The 16612-nt window shown below is 38.2% G+C and overlaps 2 protein-coding genes across 2 annotated transcripts; one reads left to right on the plus strand and one right to left on the minus strand.

Annotated features, from left to right (window-relative positions):
- Positions 1-4599: 4599 nt before the first annotated feature.
- Positions 4600-8349, plus strand: LOC106917811 (tripartite motif-containing protein 16-like protein). Its single transcript, XM_014987054.2, has 2 exons — positions 4600-4682; positions 6124-8349. The coding sequence occupies exon 2, from the start codon at positions 6361-6363 to the stop codon at positions 8023-8025; it is 1665 nt and encodes a 554-aa protein (XP_014842540.2). The 5' UTR covers positions 4600-4682; positions 6124-6360; the 3' UTR covers positions 8026-8349.
- A 666-nt stretch (positions 8350-9015) lies between these two features.
- On the minus strand, positions 9016-13332 carry dusp12 (dual specificity phosphatase 12). Its single transcript, XM_014987055.2, has 8 exons — positions 12932-13332; positions 11924-12188; positions 11646-11759; positions 11250-11368; positions 11042-11141; positions 10836-10927; positions 10538-10617; positions 9016-9375 (listed from the first exon to the last, which is right to left on the minus strand). The coding sequence occupies exons 2-8, from the start codon at positions 12184-12186 to the stop codon at positions 9232-9234; spliced, it is 912 nt and encodes a 303-aa protein (XP_014842541.2). The 5' UTR covers positions 12187-12188; positions 12932-13332; the 3' UTR covers positions 9016-9231.
- Between the last annotated feature and the right edge of the window lie 3280 nt (positions 13333-16612).

Here is a 16612-nt window from a genome sequence, read left to right on the forward strand (position 1 = left end):
CTAGGAAATGCAAAAGAAACTGACAAAAAAAATGTGATGTGGAAAGCTGAGAAAGAGTTCTCACACTAAACTGCATGAACTGCACTTCTCAAAGACATTTTTTTTAAGACAGCCAAAAACTCCTTTAATGCCAGAGACCACAAATTGTGATAATCACTTTTCCCCTTTGGCCCAACAAGAGCAGCGGATTTCTTTTTGAGTGTAATTCCCATCCACAGTTCCCATGAGCCAAGACACATGGAGACCACAGAGTACCAAGGTCAGGGGTTTAAACCTGACTCACATGCTCCATCATGTGACTCCTTCACTTTTAACACACCAGACCTGGAACTCCTTAATGGATCAGGTTTCAGAACATGGATCACTGTGTTGTGTTGCTAATATTTTACAAATTTAAATTACTTCATTGCCCAAAAAGGATTATCAAGCCAGGTTAGTTTGTGCAAAATGATGCACAAATACCTAATGAATACAAATGTATGTGTTATGTATTTTAGCTCTATTTAAAATTAATTTTAAGTTACAAGATGATGCAAATATGGAGAAACTTGAATAAGATTTATCTGAACAGCACAATTAAATAAATGAAACGCTGTATAGTTGACCTGAGCAGAAGCTTAATGCATCCAATGACAAACACTGAGCTTAAATTAAAGTACCATGTAAGAAACAAAGATAAAAAAGCTTCATAAACAGAAGAGATGGGCGATTTTAAAGTCAGTTAAAGAGACAAGAAATGTAAACTCTTAAGCTTAAGAGCCTTTTCTGGAAAATAGTGTAAATAAAAATTAGTCTTTCACTGTTTTTAAAAGATTAAGCCAAAAATATAGACAAGATAAGAGCATACCAGTCTCTCAGAGCCAGAGGGATCTGTGGATTTAAGAGAGCAAGCACAAAACCTTTTTATTCTTCAGTGAACAGATTCTAATCAAATGACGGCATTAAAATGTGTTTCATGACATTTAAATTGTTTAAATGTCATGATGTTTGACATTTAAACAATTTATTGACAAAATAGTAAATGGATTGAATTTAAGTAGCACATTTCCAGTCATACTGACCGCTCAAACTCTACAGACACATTCACTCATTTATACAGCAACTTAGGTGGGCAACTTAGCATTAAGTGCTTTTCCAAGCAGCACAAGCTGAAGTCACACCCTGCAGCCTTGATGACTACTCTACCACTGAGCCACAGTCAATATTTCTGTTAAAGGGTGTGTAAATACTAGTTTACCTTGCTAGTACTGTGTTGCCCTTTGACCTTCTGAATTGTCTTAACTCCTCATGTCTTCATGGCACAGATTCAACAAAGTGTCCGAAACATTACTCAAATATTTTGGTTCATATTGACGTGATAGTTGTTGCAGACGTGTCGGCTCCACATTTATGATGTGAATTTCCTAAAGGTTCTCCATTGGTGGCACAACAACTTTGAACCTGAACAGTCAGTTGAACTAGAACTCCGACACCAGTGCTGCCCTACTGTTAAGCTACTGGGCTTGTTGTGCTTCCTCCTGCTTCGGAAGCAAAAAGCCTGAACCGTAAGCCCTTACCTGGTCTCTGACACTAGCGACAACAGACACACATAATACACTTGGAATTAAGTATGAAATAAGGTAAAAACATTGTCCATTAGAATGGATTAAAATGTTTAGATACATAAATAGCACATTTTTAGAAGAAAAATGTCGGAGAATATTGCCTACTAGTGTAACCCAGGTTAACATAGCCTCACTAAAACTAAGCCTTTTATTGTGTTGTAACCCCAGATTCTATGAATATAGGTGCAGCCGTTTATCCCTCATGCGCAGCACAGCACTGAAAAAAGCTTAGTCCACGCCCATCTATTGTATAAACCGGTGGGGCCCGGTTTATACAGACCGGGCCCCACCCCGGTCTGTATAAATAACGGTAAGAGCGGACAAACGGCTCCCTAACAGCCTTTTTCTTCAGCTATTCAGGAACCAGTGAGGCTCACAGCTTAAAGGGCTGCGCCTATGCTCATAGCATCTGGGGTTACAATACGTAACCAACATTCTACCCTACCCCCAAAGTTCCCCCTCTGCTACTGGCGTCCTCCAAGGCTCCTGGTGCCGGCGACCCCCAAAGTTCCCCCTCTGCCACCGGCGTTCCCCAAGGCACCTGGTGCTTGGAAGGTGAGAAAAAATTTGGGGAGGTAGCCTATCAGCAGGCTTCACTGACCTGTCAAAGAAGCTTGTGGAAAACCTGAAAGGTGGAGGCCTGAGATTGCAGGGAGAAGCCCGAGAGAAGAGATAATAGCCAGGTTATATTTAATTTATTTCACTTTTTTATTTATTTATTTTTAGCATGAAAGTCCCACTGGATAAACATATTTTCTGTCCGTGACTCGAAACTGAGCTAGCTGCTAACAACATTAGCAATCTGAGGACAACCACGCTAGGGCATAAAAATAATATATCTTACCTTACATTAATGTGAGTCAAGTTGAGTTGCCTGCCAAAATAAATAAAACATGTTGGAGAAGCTTTTATTCATTTCCTTGTTATTGCACTCATTCTTAACGTGCTGTTAACTTGATTATTCTTGTTCTCCTTAAAAGCTGTGGCTAATAGTCAAACCACAAAAAAAGATCAACCAAGTATTTCAACAGCATTTGTGAGAGAAAAAAAATCTGCATTTTCTCTTTCCAAGTACATCTGGTGTCTGAATCACTGAACTTGATTTCATTACCACAATAAGTCAAATGTCAGGTTTATTTGCTGACACTGCTGTAGACATTCAGCACCATAAAACCGGGAGCACTGGCATGGATCTTCAACACTTCTACGCTCTCAAAGTCTGCTCAGATAAACAGATCTAGTTCAGCTAATAAAACACGAGTACATCATGAACTTTCTTTAATTCAATTACATGCACTTGTAATTCATTAGCCCTGCACTTTAGATTTGTCTGCTACAGAAGATAGCAGACAAGATTGTACTTCTATGAATAAACTTGCTCTTGTTCAAACAGCCATAATGTTTGCATCACAATTCAGTAATAAGGTTTTTCTACTTTACTTTCATGTAATATTATTATTCAGTATTTTTATGCTAGCAGTGTTTTTGGCAAATATGTACATAAGCCCACTGCTTTATTTAAAACAACCATACAAAGCAGCTGCAAATGGATTAATTGTATCAGGAGGTTTCCCTACTACATGATTTTGCACCACTCTGATATCCACCGTGACAAGACCAAGACGAGACCAAGTCAAGACCAAGACCGAGGGAAGTCGAGACCGAGTTAAGACCAAGACCAGCACCCCGCGCTACATGACACGATAAAATGTGAAATATGATTGATCTGAAAGATTCACATTCCTATAAAAACAGCTAGATATTAAATACTTAGAGCTGAAATAAACTTAACCAATATTGAAAGCAAAACATCTCTACTACAATCTGCCGTGGTCTCATGCCATCCCTAAAAAGATAATGCCCTGGGCATTTGCCCATATCATTCATGTCAGAAACTACCAGTCTGCACCAGTAAACATAGCGATTAAGGCAATGCACTAACTGTAAACAATGCCCAACTATGAACACTGACCAAGGAGCAACAAGCAAGAAGTAACCAAGCACAAGGCGCTCACCCTGACTGTTCTGACCCTCTCTCCCGCGACATGAAGCAAGGCAGCACACAGTGCTGTAATGTCTGCCACAGGACAGGTGACAAAAACAGTCAAAGAGCAATGTGCATGCTCTGCGTGCTCTTTCGTTCTTGTGTTTTAATTATTTGAGAGTTGAATAAATATCAATGTATATAATTAAATAAAAATAATGATAGCTACTGCAGTGTTTGCAGAGCATTAAGAACAAAGAACAGCTCTTGGTGAGGCTCCAGTGCGATCTTCTTAGTAAAGAGCCGTTCAGAAGAATCGGATTATTCGTGAATGTCACATTACTATATTGCAGACCCTTGGACACAATGTTGTCCCACATATGGGACAACATTGTGACTTACCAAACTGCGGTTTAGTAAGTCACGTTATTGCTTGGATTTTAATATTTATGGTTTGCATCCAGTGAAAACAAATGTGTTAACAAATAAACTGGACAGTATGCTGTACATTTATTGATATTTTCACAGTTGCGGTCTTGACTGGTCTTGAAATAAAATCCCGAGTCCTCAGTGCCCAAGACCGAGACCATCAAAAAAAATGGTCTTGAGTATTACAGCACTGGTCACAGCAGAACAAAACTGGAACAAAGTGCAAAGGTATTGCTGATTAGCTAATGGTTTGCAGGTGTGATAACAAATAATCAGCACTAAGAACTCAGAAAAACCCAAAACAACACAGAACCCTGACATGAATGTAACATGTTAGTCAAGGCGGGTTACATTCTGGAGGCTTCTTCTTGTTAACAGGGTAGTTCTGGATTTTGAGGAGCTTCTGTTAAAAGGTCATAGGCATAAATCCAAATTAGTTATTCTCATGGGCAGTGGTCCCCAAAGTCGGTCCTCGAGGGCCGGCACCCTGCATGTTTTAGGTCTCTCCCTGGTTTAGCACACCTGCATCAAATGATGGCTCATTAGAAGGCCTAAGAACACTGACATGCTGAAAAGGTTGTTACTACCACCAGGGAGAGAAATAAAACATGCAAGATGCTGGCCTTCAAGGACCGACTCTGGGAACCACTGCTCATGGGCAAAAGGTAACAGCGACTCCATGAGGGGCTAAGAGCCAAGTGGACTTCTGCTGCCTTAAAACATTTAATTTGTGGACCATTAAGCCAGAAGCTGATATTATTTTCAGAAGAAATAGAAATATCAATCCTATTGTTCAGTTGATCTCTTGTGAAATTAATCTCCGTGATCAACTGATATATTTTTATTAATATAACCTAAGATCTGGGTACCATAAAGAGATGTCATTTAAAATAATTTATTAATGCATTCAGAAATACAAACCAAAGCTAAAGCTAATCTAAAACTGGGGGGAAGAAACCATGTTGATTTTTTGTGTCTGTCTCAGTGAAAAGACTGGTGCTTCAAAAACACAGCAGAAAACATGTATTTTACCGTCTCCACTAGGTGGAGCCACAGTACACCCTGAAACAGTTTAAAAAATGTTGTTTTGTTTTGTTTTTTCAACAAAATTATGCTAGTTTCTTTTACGTTTTTAAATGTTTTATCAGACAAATTGGATAAAACATCAAGTAAGGCAGAGTACTTTTCTCTCTCTACCTATGTAATATTTGTATGGACCGTCAATCTCGGATGTAGCTGAAACACCAGGAGTAATTTTAATTTAACTATGAAGCTTTGTGTTAATTGCTGTAATTTTAATTTAACTATGAAGCTTTGTGTTAATTGCTGTAATTTTAATTTAACTATGAAGCTTTGTGTTAAATAATTGCTGTATTTGATAGTCTCCTGAAAGTAAAACTATATTTGTTTTTAATATGTTCCAGTCTTAATATTTGGGTATTTAGTTTGTTTAGATTTGACACTCTTGACTTTCCATAGTCAGTTCATTTCTTAGTTTTAAGGCTCTTGTAATTCCCATCCACGTGCTTTTAGTGCTACACTGTAGTATTTTGCATCTCTTTCCACAGTAAATTTACTACCTAGGATTTGTGTGTATTCTTAGGTTTGTTAAAGCATTATCCCACAATTAATTTAATGTTACTTTAAATTTGTTATTAAAAAACTGACAATAATAACTTACTTTGATATCTTATATTTTCTCTGTTATTTAAAGCTCAACTGTGATTGCTGGATTGCTTTAAATTACTTGATTTTCAACAGGATTTCTAGTCTGTTTTTATTGGAGAACAGAACAACGCAGTTGTAAAACAGTGAGGAACTGGTTTAAGGATAAAGTAACACATTTCAATCAAAAAAAACCTAAAAAGTCTCAACATTTAAAAATGGGTGTTTTGAAGTATTTTTCTGTCACTTCACATGGATGTGGTCCCAGCACACATGTTTCAACAGTTGTGTTGAAACATGAAAAATCCTCTTGGTTTTCTACTTAATCTTGTCACCAAACCAGCATGTTCAAACACTGAAGAGCTGCTTAACTTGTGGGTGTTTACATTTCCTGAATCTTGTTCAATAATGTTCTATAACAAATCTCTCTGATCTTCACAGAGCGGCTGGATTTGTACTGTAAAATCACACAAATGGAGTGTGTTGACCAATTAGGAGACCTCTACTGACAATTGGCTGCCCTAGATTTTAATTAGGAGCATTAACATAACTGGAAACAAATGCATGCCACACTTTTCAAAAACAAATATAGAATAGAAAAAGTTAAAGAGGCACAAACATTGACAGCTTTGTACAGCACTTCATACTGACAGAGCTCTTGCCGCTCCTCCGTCTGGAATGAAGTTTATCTTGATCAAACCTCCGGCCCCTTCAGGCTTCCTGGTTTTAATTCTCCTCGTAGTTCAATCGGCTCACAGAGAGCTTTATATGCCGTCGTGTTTTACTCTGGCTAACATGGCTCATCAGGGAAATCCTGAGCACAATGAGAACTTTTGCTGCATGATCTGTCTGGACCTACTGAAGGATCCGGTGACGCTTCATTGTGGGCACAACTACTGCAACAATTGCATAGAGAAGTACTGGGATGAAAAGAAGCTGAGTGAAACATACAGCTGTCCTTTGTGCAGACGGAGCAATAGATCCAGGCCTAATCTGGCAAAGAACACCCTGCTAGCAGATGCGATAGAGCTGCTTGGAAAGAGTCAAGCTGCACCTGAGCTTGGTTCCTCTTCTGGACGTGAAGTATCAGATTCTAGAGCCAGAACCGAGTGTAAAACCTATGAAAAGATCGAGAAGAACGTCTGCTCCAATCACAAGGACGAGCAGATGAAGTTATTCTGCCGCACTCATCAGACATGTATCTGCAGCCTCTGCTCAGTGGAGGAGCATAAAGGTGATGACATAGTTTCAGCTAAATCAGAGAGGACTGAGAAGCAGAGAGAGATTCACTCGAACCTCCAGGAGATTCAGCAGAAGATTAAAGACAGAGAAGAAGACATCAAGATGCTTCAGCAGGAAATGGGGACTATTAATGCCTCTGCTGAGAAGGCAGTGAGGAGGAGCAGTGAAATTTTTGCTGAGCTGATCAACCTGTTGAAGAAAAGAAGCTCGGACGTGAAGCAGCAGATCAGGAAGCAGCAGAAAGCCGCCGAGAGTCAGATCAATGAGTACAAAGCGAGACTAGAGACAGAGATCTCTGAGCTCAGAGGGAGAGAAGAGGAGCTCCAGCAGCTGTCCCGCACAGACGATCACGTCCAGTTCATCCACAGGTTCTCGCTGCTGGGAAAACCCGACAAAGCCACAGATTCCCTCAAATTTAAAGAAACTCCTCCGTGTTACTTTATGGATCTGATAGCATCGGTGGCAGAAGCTGGAGGCAAACTGAAGCGCTTCGTTCATGAGGAAACCACAAAGACGTCAGCGATGGAGACGGAGCTGAACGTGGTGATGTCACCAGCCGAGCCCAAGACCAGAGCGGACTTCCTGCAGCGTTCCCGACCGGTCAGCCTGAACCCGAACACGGCCCACAGAAAGCTGCTTCTGTCTCTGGGAAACAAGAGAGTCACGCGTGCCAACAAATTCATAAGTCCCCTTCATCCTGACAGATTCACAGAATGGGCCCAGGCCCTGAGCACAGAGAGCTTTACTGGCTGCTGTTACTGGGAGGTGAAGTGGACTGGGAGAGTTACAGTAGCTGTGGCGACCAGGAGGATGAGCAGAACAGGAAGGCAAAGTGAGTTTGGGAGCAACACGGAGTCCTGGGCTTTGGAGTGCTACAGAGACTGTTTTGTATTCGGACACGATGGAGTAAAAACATGCGTGTCCGGTCCCCAGTCCTCCACGGTGGGCGTGTACCTGGACCACACAGCAGGGAGCCTGTTCTTTTTCAGCATCTCCGACAGCATGGAGCTCCTCCACAGAGTCCAAACTACGTTTACTCAGCCTTTACACGCCGGGCTTTGGGTTGGTGTTTGTGATGGATCTGCTGCTGAGTTCTGCTAACAGTTTTTACGAGGCATCTTTTCAGGCCTGATGAAAACAGAAACACCCCATACTCTGCTGTTTCTTATAGAAGAAGATTTGGGCTGAAAGTTTTCAGGAGATGGCCGAATGTCTTCCAGGGGAGCAGGTGGATTCTTTGCTAAGCGGGAATAAAAAGCATGTTTATTTTAAAAAGGAAACAGACGAGGCAGAAATGTTGGTATTTTATTCATTGACTTAAAGCCAAAGTTGATTTAAAGAACTAACTATGCTTGAAAAATGTAAAATATGTTGAAGTGCTTCTACATCTTCATCTTCTACATAAAAAAGTAACTTTGTGTACAAGTCTTCTGAAGATGCTTGATATTTGCAACTCCAGGAGAGCAGGAAGAAATTTCTCAGCACTGATTTCAGAAAACGTCTGACTTTTAATTTGATTATAGGTAAAGGAAAAGAAAATGAAATGTGGATTGAAGCAAAACAGACTTTAGCTGAATCTAAAGCATTGCACCTCTTCTCATTTTGACAACCAAAAACATTTGATGGACTTTATTGGGATAACATATAGTGCATAATTTTACTTTTCTACTAAAAACATTTAAATTATGCAAATGCATTTAGCCCATTTTATTGAGTTGTCCCAAAATAAAGTTTTAGAACGACAATTACCTTCCAAAATCTCCTAACTGATAAACAGAGTCCTCTGCTGCTAAGCTAATGTTAGCAATGTTAAGGCCTAAGAGGTTTATTGGAGAACATTAGTAAACAGACAGCAACTAAGCGGAAGAAGGAGCTCTGGTCGGATGAGATGAACTTTTTGGCAAACAAGCAAAATTCTTTGTGTTTTATAGTTAAATTCTCAGGTAACGATGCTCCTTCAGTTTTGAAAAGTGGCTAAGCTGCAAAAATTGTACTTTTAACACTTTACATCACATTGCTGCTGTAAAGAGATAAATGTCCCATCAATAAGTCAAAGCTTCATTCACACAACTGAAGAAATATCTGTATGCATTTACTGAGTGCCACTCCATTTTTTTTTTTTAATTTGAATACAAAATTTACAGGTGTATTACATTTACAGTCACATGTAAGCTCAGCAAAGATATTATTCACTGAAAATAGTTCTTATAAATTTTTACATTTTTTGAGATTTTTACATTTTTACCATTACATAAAATGTGAACCATACTAAGATTGGCTCCTGAGTGAGGCATGTGTGTGTGTGTGTTATTTCTCAATGTGAAGCAGCCGGATCTCGTCTACCCTGTTGCGATGCAGCTGGAAGGCGGGCATGACCCAGCGGCCGCACGAACACTGATCTCCACACCAACTGAACGAGCCCAGCTTGGAGCGACACTTTGGACAGAGCAGCTGCACAAACACAGAAACGATGTGGGGGGTTTTTTATGTGAAGTCCAAGGAATGTTATCCAGTCAAAGTTTATTTAAGCAGCACATTTATAACAACCTCAGCTGACCAAAGTGCTTCACAATAATTGCATCATAAATAGATAAATAAAATAAGATAAAATGACGTTTGATGAAAACAAAATGCAATAATAAAGTTGGCTGTAAAATGCTAAAAAAAAAAAAAAAAAAACCCAGACATACTTAATTTCAGCTGCAGCAATTTCCGCAAAACTCAAATCATGTAATTTTTTAAATTTTTTAATCTTTCTTTCTTTTTCTTCCCTTTTTGAAGCGAAATAGATGAGTTTTCAGTCTGGGTGCTGCACAGAGGAAGCTCTGTCACCTCTAGTCTTCAACCTGGTTTTAGCCAACAGAAGCTGGCTGACCTCGGGGCTCTGGGTGGAGCAGAGGGCTGCAAGAGCTCACTTATCCTCCAGACAGCTACTGAGTCACATTTCAGAAAATATGTCCCTGTGGTTTAAAACCGTTGCAATAATCTTATTTATACGATGCATAACATTTCAGAAGAGAAAGTTCCTCAAAGTTCCCAGATACTCCAACTGACTTAAAAAAGTTAAATAATAATTACAAAGTGCTTGATTCATATTTAAATTGCATTAATGACCAGAATTTTTTTTTATATATTAAATAATTTTCATTTTTTTTCTAATCTTTAGATATATGTTTATGTTGTCTGTGATTTTGTCTCTGTTGTGTTCTTTGTGAAAGGTTTCAATAAAGACTGTGTGTTTGCTCAGTAAAAAGAAACTGTCTCTTCTCACTGGAGTTTTTTACCCACTGAATAAACAGTACAGTGGTCTTTGTGAGATCACTATGCTACTGCAGTGAAAGATTCTTTTTGCACATATTTATTGCATATTTTTACACGCATCACTAAGTTCAGAGTGGAAAACAATGCAATTTATGGTCAAATTAAAAAAATAATTTATGTTCTGGTAAGAAAAATGTTTATACTATTAACTTAGTATGCATCTGATAAATATCTCAAAATGATTCAATATTTTTGGACAATTTTCCTCAACACTTTCTTACTGATGAGAAGTAGACATGTTTCTGTGGTCAGAGCTTTTCTTTCCCCGTGTGTGACTCTAAGGATGCCTTACCTGTCCATTCATAACTCCAAGTAACGCCGGCTCCATCCACTGAACCGGCTCGATGAAGTACGACGTACACTGGACTTCTCCTGGAAAAACACACCACAATTCATGTTAGAGACTAAGAGAGAAAATCCAAGATCAACATGTCCATAATGTCCTGAAACATGGATAATAAAAGCAATCCCCCCCTCCCCCCCAAGTACTACCACTAATACGGAAACCCACTTTGATCAGGAACTAAGACACATCCAGCTTGGTGGCAATGATGCGTATGTTGCATTGTGAAGTAAGAACCGACTCCTACCTGTGAGGTTACTGGGCTTCTTGTGACTGAAGGCCGACGCTCCCTCTCCTACAGAATGACTGAGAATACTGGAGCCGCGAAACAGAGTCCGTCTGAAGAGGAGACAGTGGAGAACAACGCAGAAATAAACATGAGTGAAACTGCAGCTTTAGCAGCAGCAGTTTCACTAAGAAAGCATATTGAAGTTGAATGAAAAGTCAACTTGCCTGCATTTTCTGCATCTGTAAGACAATTCAGAGGAGTTGGAGTGGGCGGGATCACATGCAAAAATTTCCCTGGGCAACTCTGCAGCGCCCTGCTGTAACTCTGCTCAAACAAACAGACCAGGGAGAAGGAACAATCAGAGAAAAAAAAAAAAAAAACACAAAAATGATGATCTGCGTCAAATGCAAGGAGTTTCTCATCTGTGTCTACCCGGGTATTTCTCTGTGACCTTCTGCAGTCTGTACTGTTTGTAGGAAGGACTGGATGGATCCACTTCGCAGTGCATGGCTTCATAGAGATGCAGCTGCTCCTCAAAGCCACTGTTCACCCTGCAAGAACACATCTGGAAACTTAAAACTGGAAGCAGCAAATTTTTGCTCTCATTGTAACACCAAGGAGAGGCACGCCTCTGAGTTCCTATCTGTAACCATAACCTTGACATTTTTGGAGTTTTATACAAGAAAAGTTGCTCACATTGGTTCAATCAAGACAACGAATATTTGTTTGTTCATTCGTGTGAAATTAGACACATGAATTTCATAAGTATTGACCTGACTAAATAAAGTTTTATCTGAGAACAGAGCAGGCAGACTGACAGACACTCACTGGACATCCTGTTTGAGACTTTTCAGTTTGTTGTAGGCCTCAGCGAAGCCCAGCTGATGTTTCTTCATCAGATACGCCGTTACGATGGTGGCACTGCGGCTCCGACCCGCCTGGCTGGAACGTGTGTAAAAGCAGTGAATAAAAATAAGAGCAACAGAGAAAGGTACTCGCTGATGTGAGAGTAGGGAGTGTTTGATTCGATTTAAAGAAAATAAGAATCTAATGACAATTCTCAGGAGAAAAGGTGTAGTAATTCACCTTTGACCTCCGACCCTCACCAGTGAACGAGTGCTGCCCCACCCGCTTTAACCGCCTCCTCAATGAAGACAAAGCAGGCATCCATGTGACTGAGGAGATCAGACGCGGCTTCATCTAGAACGTCGATCCACTTCCTGGAGAGCTTCCCATCAGCAGGGAGCAGCAGGGAGGGATCCACAGAGTCCACAGACAGGATGTGAGTAACAGACGCAGCGTCCAACGCCTGCCTGTCGTTCAGGTCGCCCGCGGTGCCGATGTACACACCGGCGTCCACCAGCAGCATGACTGCAGAGAGACAAAAACAAAAAGTTGTTGGATCATGTTATTTTTTAGTTGATAGCTTCTTCAAAGACTTATTCTGCTTTTGGCCTCATTCAATCTTGGACCAGATCTGTTATCTTGTTCCAACACCTTTACAATACTGTGTGACTTTAGAAAAATGTGCATTAAATAATGAAACCCATATAATTTTCAGCTACTGAAGTATTTTAATTTGTTCTAAAAACATTTCAAAGCATCTTCAACGCAGAGAAAATGAACTTGGACCTTCAACATTCAGTCAAGGAGGTTATTTTTACCTTTAATACGGCATTAAACATGTTTGTTATTTCGTGTGAAAACAAAATTAATTATTAAAGCGACTTTGAACCTGAGTGAAGAATTTATTTCGAAGGTGTAAAATATAACAGAAATCCTAAATAATGTTCATATTTAATGCCCTCTACAAAATCTTGAACTGCAATTTGTTTAAAATGCATAAAAGTAATTTATGAGATTAATCACTTTATGATTAATCCATAATTACTGCAATCACAATCTAAGTGAACTCTTTTACAGCAGTGTGGGTATTTCAGTAAACACATTAAAATGTCAAGCTAAAAGATTACGCAAAAATTATTTTTTTGTGCCGATATACATCTAAAATAGTGAATTTGTTTCAAAGACGTTGCGACAAACTATAAGGATAAAAACTGTAATCTTGAATTAATCACAGTAAACAAGCATGCTGTTTTAGTCTGCCGACCCACCTGATTAACAAAATTATTTCTTTTCCCCACAAAATCTGCAGCTTTCAATCTGGCCTGATGAGCCTTGAGCATAAAATGTTTCGCTTACAGTGGAAGCGAATCTAATAAAGAAAAGCTGAGGCAAATTCAGAAGTAAACGAACGACAGCAGCAGACACTGTGGTGTTTGGTTCGTCGCTTAAAGAGTACGGTCGAAAACATAAGAACGTACTCTTGCGTTCCGGTCTTCTGTGGTTTCCTTTATTTCGGAAAATCCTCTGCTCAGAATAAATAAATAAATAAATAAATAAATAAATAAATAAATAAATAAATAAATAAATAAATAAATAAATAAATAAATAAATAGAGGACAGTAGTATCTATTGATAAGTATATTATTGTCTTTTGACAAAAGTATTTTCATCGGTCTCAAGTCTTTCAATCTATCTTACTGATAAAAGTCTGTTAGTCTGAAAGGGTAGGTTTTCTTTTTTTAGGGAGACACAGTTGAATGAAAAGAATCAAACATATTTTACAAAAGCAGGTTTATTCTCACAATACTAAAACCTCAGTTGTTATCTGAATGATTACATTTCAAGTAGAATCAATAACTGAACTATTAGCAATCACACTAATCTGACAATTAATTAACTAACAAGACATAACAGACAAACATGCAATCTAGATACCTACAAGAAATTCTGACAAGATTTGAAAATGAACATTCAGGTTTTCTTTAGTTGATAAAAGACCAAACAGCCCGTCCCTGTGGAAAGGTAAACTCATGAACAAACTAAAAAAATAAATGCATCACTTGGATTTCTAAATACCTCACTCAACTTTAGGAAAGTTTAGAAAAGACATGTTCCAACTAGAGATTCATCCATGTTTGTATAATTTTTTCTTTTGTTTGCATGTGTCATCTGATTTATACATTTTACACAAACTATTTCTGGTCAATTTATCTGGTCAATAATTCCTAAATCAAACTAAAAAAAATCTTAATGTGATATTTTTTCTCACTGAATAAATGTTTTAATAAAAGTTTGATTTTTGATGTTTCAGTGACATGCTGAATGCAATAAAATATGTTTGTCATATATGTAATACATATATGTATGACACAAAAAAAGATGTTTTGAAAAATGTAAAGTAGTAAAATGCTGCATAAAACTACATAAATATAGTTAGAAGCTCATTTTCACAGCCAATAAAACAAAATCTTTTTAAATTAAAAGAAAATCTATAAAAACACACCAAGAAGAGATTTTTTTTTTATTGTGTTTTGTAATTCTTGTTTAACTGGGCAAGAATAATAAATTAGAAATAAAGTTATAAAATAGGAAATTTTAAATAAAAACGGTCGCAGTGTGCTCATTTCATGAAGTCATTAGTAAACATAAAAAAGGGTCATTCTTTCCACACTGGCAAAATAAAACTTCACCATGAAAGTGACCTCAACTATAAAACCAAAGAGCAGAAACAGGGAGGAAGATACCAAGAACATTAGGTAATGTACGTGTTGAGTCCATCACAGAGTTACTACCTCTGAAACTGAATGAAGTAAGTTTATGGTTATTCTGTCGACTCCTATTATAGCAGCTACAGACACAATGAGGCACATTGTGTCTGCAGTGAACAGTCTGACTTTGTAGTTCATTTTGAAACAATTAAATTTGCTTCTTCTTGTCATGTTTCTCACTTTTAAACACACGATGGCTGTCTGGTTTGCTGTCTCTTGACACTTAGAACATGTGTGGTGCTCTGAACCGCCCGCCAGCCTTCGACCCACAGTCTGTAAATGGTCATAGTGTGGGGTGTTAATAAAGTTTTATGAGCTTCTTTAATCTGACCGCCTGACCAACACAGAACAACCCTGCTGGGACTACGCCCCTCCCAGAGCGCTTATTAAGGTATAATTAACTGCGAGAAAGGAAGTATACGAAGACAAACACAGAGAAAACACAGTGGAGTTCAGCAGGTGAACAGGAAATAAGTGGGTGTGTTTGTGCGTGTTTGTTCTGTTGACTCGCACTGATTGCGCTATTGCTCTACCAGATGCACAGTTGCACAATTTTAAGCCATTCGATATAAAAAGTTTCGAGATTTGACCAATTTAAATTCTCTGTGTGCAACTGTTGCCAACAGCTACAGTGTTTATTTCTCATAAAGGTTCACATTTATACTGTATGCTAATTAAACTATTCAGGGACCAGTTAGTAACTATGTGTGATCTCTCACTGTTTAGGCAGGAAGCACGAAAACATTGTTCATTCTTAAACAGAAATGGTCTGAAATCATGCCTATAAAATGTTGTCATCTCTAATAAATTAGTATATGTGCTACGACGAGGCTCAGATTAAAAAGAGCCTTTCATATAGCTTGCGTATTTGTTTTTTGTAAAAAAACGTAAAAATAAATGCATCTCTATTGGTGTAGCAATACCTCACAAACACCATCAGAAATATATTCTGTGTTGAATTAATTTCATTTTAATTATTTCTGACACTTTTCATAATAATTGTGTTATGTACTTACTGTTGGTATTGACTGTATTTATTGACAAAATTTAGGTAGCTAAGTCATTCTGACCATGTTTGTAAAACCTTGGTTTTCAGCAAGACAAATTACTCATTGTCCAGAGAAGGCAGGAAAATTAGCCTGTAGGCACATTTACAAAAAGATGTTAATTATTGTGTCTTTTCTCAGCCAAATAAATTAAATGCAAATTAATTCAAGTGTGTACTTAAACATGTCTATGTGGCCAAACCAAAATATATCAAGCGGTGATCAGACTTGATCATAAATACATCATTTGCTTTTGTTATGTCCGTCGAAATGAACTATATTTATGAATGCCAAATACTCAATTCCTATTAAACTGAAAGTCCTTGATTCATTGCTTGAATTGTTACAAACAAAAATGTTGAAATAGCTGTCGAAATCTGTTGAGCAAATTTTAACAGTTTCTTTTTTTTAATCTTTCATGAAAATGTCTCCCAACCTCAGTTTTAATGATGATATTGTTTAGCCCTTTCATGCATGAATTATGATCCTTTGTGTCAGGATTTCTTCCATTTTTCCTTTTATTTCCGTAAGGCATAAAAAAGTAGGAAAAATTTTTAATTTTTTTTTTGTTTTTATTTTTATTTTTTTAGGTGATCAATTGTAATTTTCTCCAAGTACAAAGTTGTTCTTTGAAAAATACATCAGTAGTATTGTTCTTAGAGATTATCTCATGTCACAATATTTTTTTTTTACCTGCAAGAATTGACCACAGTAGAAGGAGGGACTGGGTCGGCCATATAGGATTTAACAAAAATAATTTCTTGCATTTGCAGCTGATGGCCAGTAGTTGATGGTGCATTTTATGATGCATTAGTGTCCACTTCAGTGGTCTGTGTGCATTTATGACATAAAAATTCACAAGAAGCACAAGAAAATGGCTTTTAGACAGCTGTCCACTGCAGTGACCACTATGCATGAAAGGGTTAGTTGTACTCAGAGGGCGCTTCTAACCGTGAATAAATTTGTACTTTTATTTTCTGCAAAGTAGAAATGTGAAACATACGTATTCAGCATCTTTCACTCAATTACCTCACCTACTGTAACCGTAGATTACCATGTAAGATGATGGATGGATGGATGGATGGATGGATGGATGGATGGATGGATGGTGCCAGAGTGAAACTATAATCAGTCA

This window comes from Poecilia mexicana, unplaced genomic scaffold, assembly GCF_051168715.1.
Source record: "Poecilia mexicana isolate PSO_F unplaced genomic scaffold, ASM5116871v1 scaffold_17, whole genome shotgun sequence".
NCBI lineage: Eukaryota > Metazoa > Chordata > Actinopteri > Cyprinodontiformes > Poeciliidae > Poecilia > Poecilia mexicana.

Excerpts from the sequence above, each read along its gene's own strand:
- LOC106917811 (XM_014987054.2), top strand. The coding sequence starts at position 6,361 with ATGAAGTTTATCTTGATCAAACCTCCGGCCCCTTCAGGCTTCCTGGTT.
- dusp12 (XM_014987055.2), bottom strand. The coding sequence starts at position 12,186 with ATGCTGCTGGTGGACGCCGGTGTGTACATCGGCACCGCGGGCGACCTG. Across the intron at positions 11,760-11,923 it reads GGGGCAGCACTCGTTCACTG|CCAGGCGGGTCGGAGCCGCA; the intron begins GTGAGGGTCGGA and ends CACACGTTCCAG. Across the intron at positions 11,369-11,645 it reads AGTCTCAAACAGGATGTCCA|GGTGAACAGTGGCTTTGAGG; the intron begins GTGAGTGTCTGT and ends GTGTTCTTGCAG.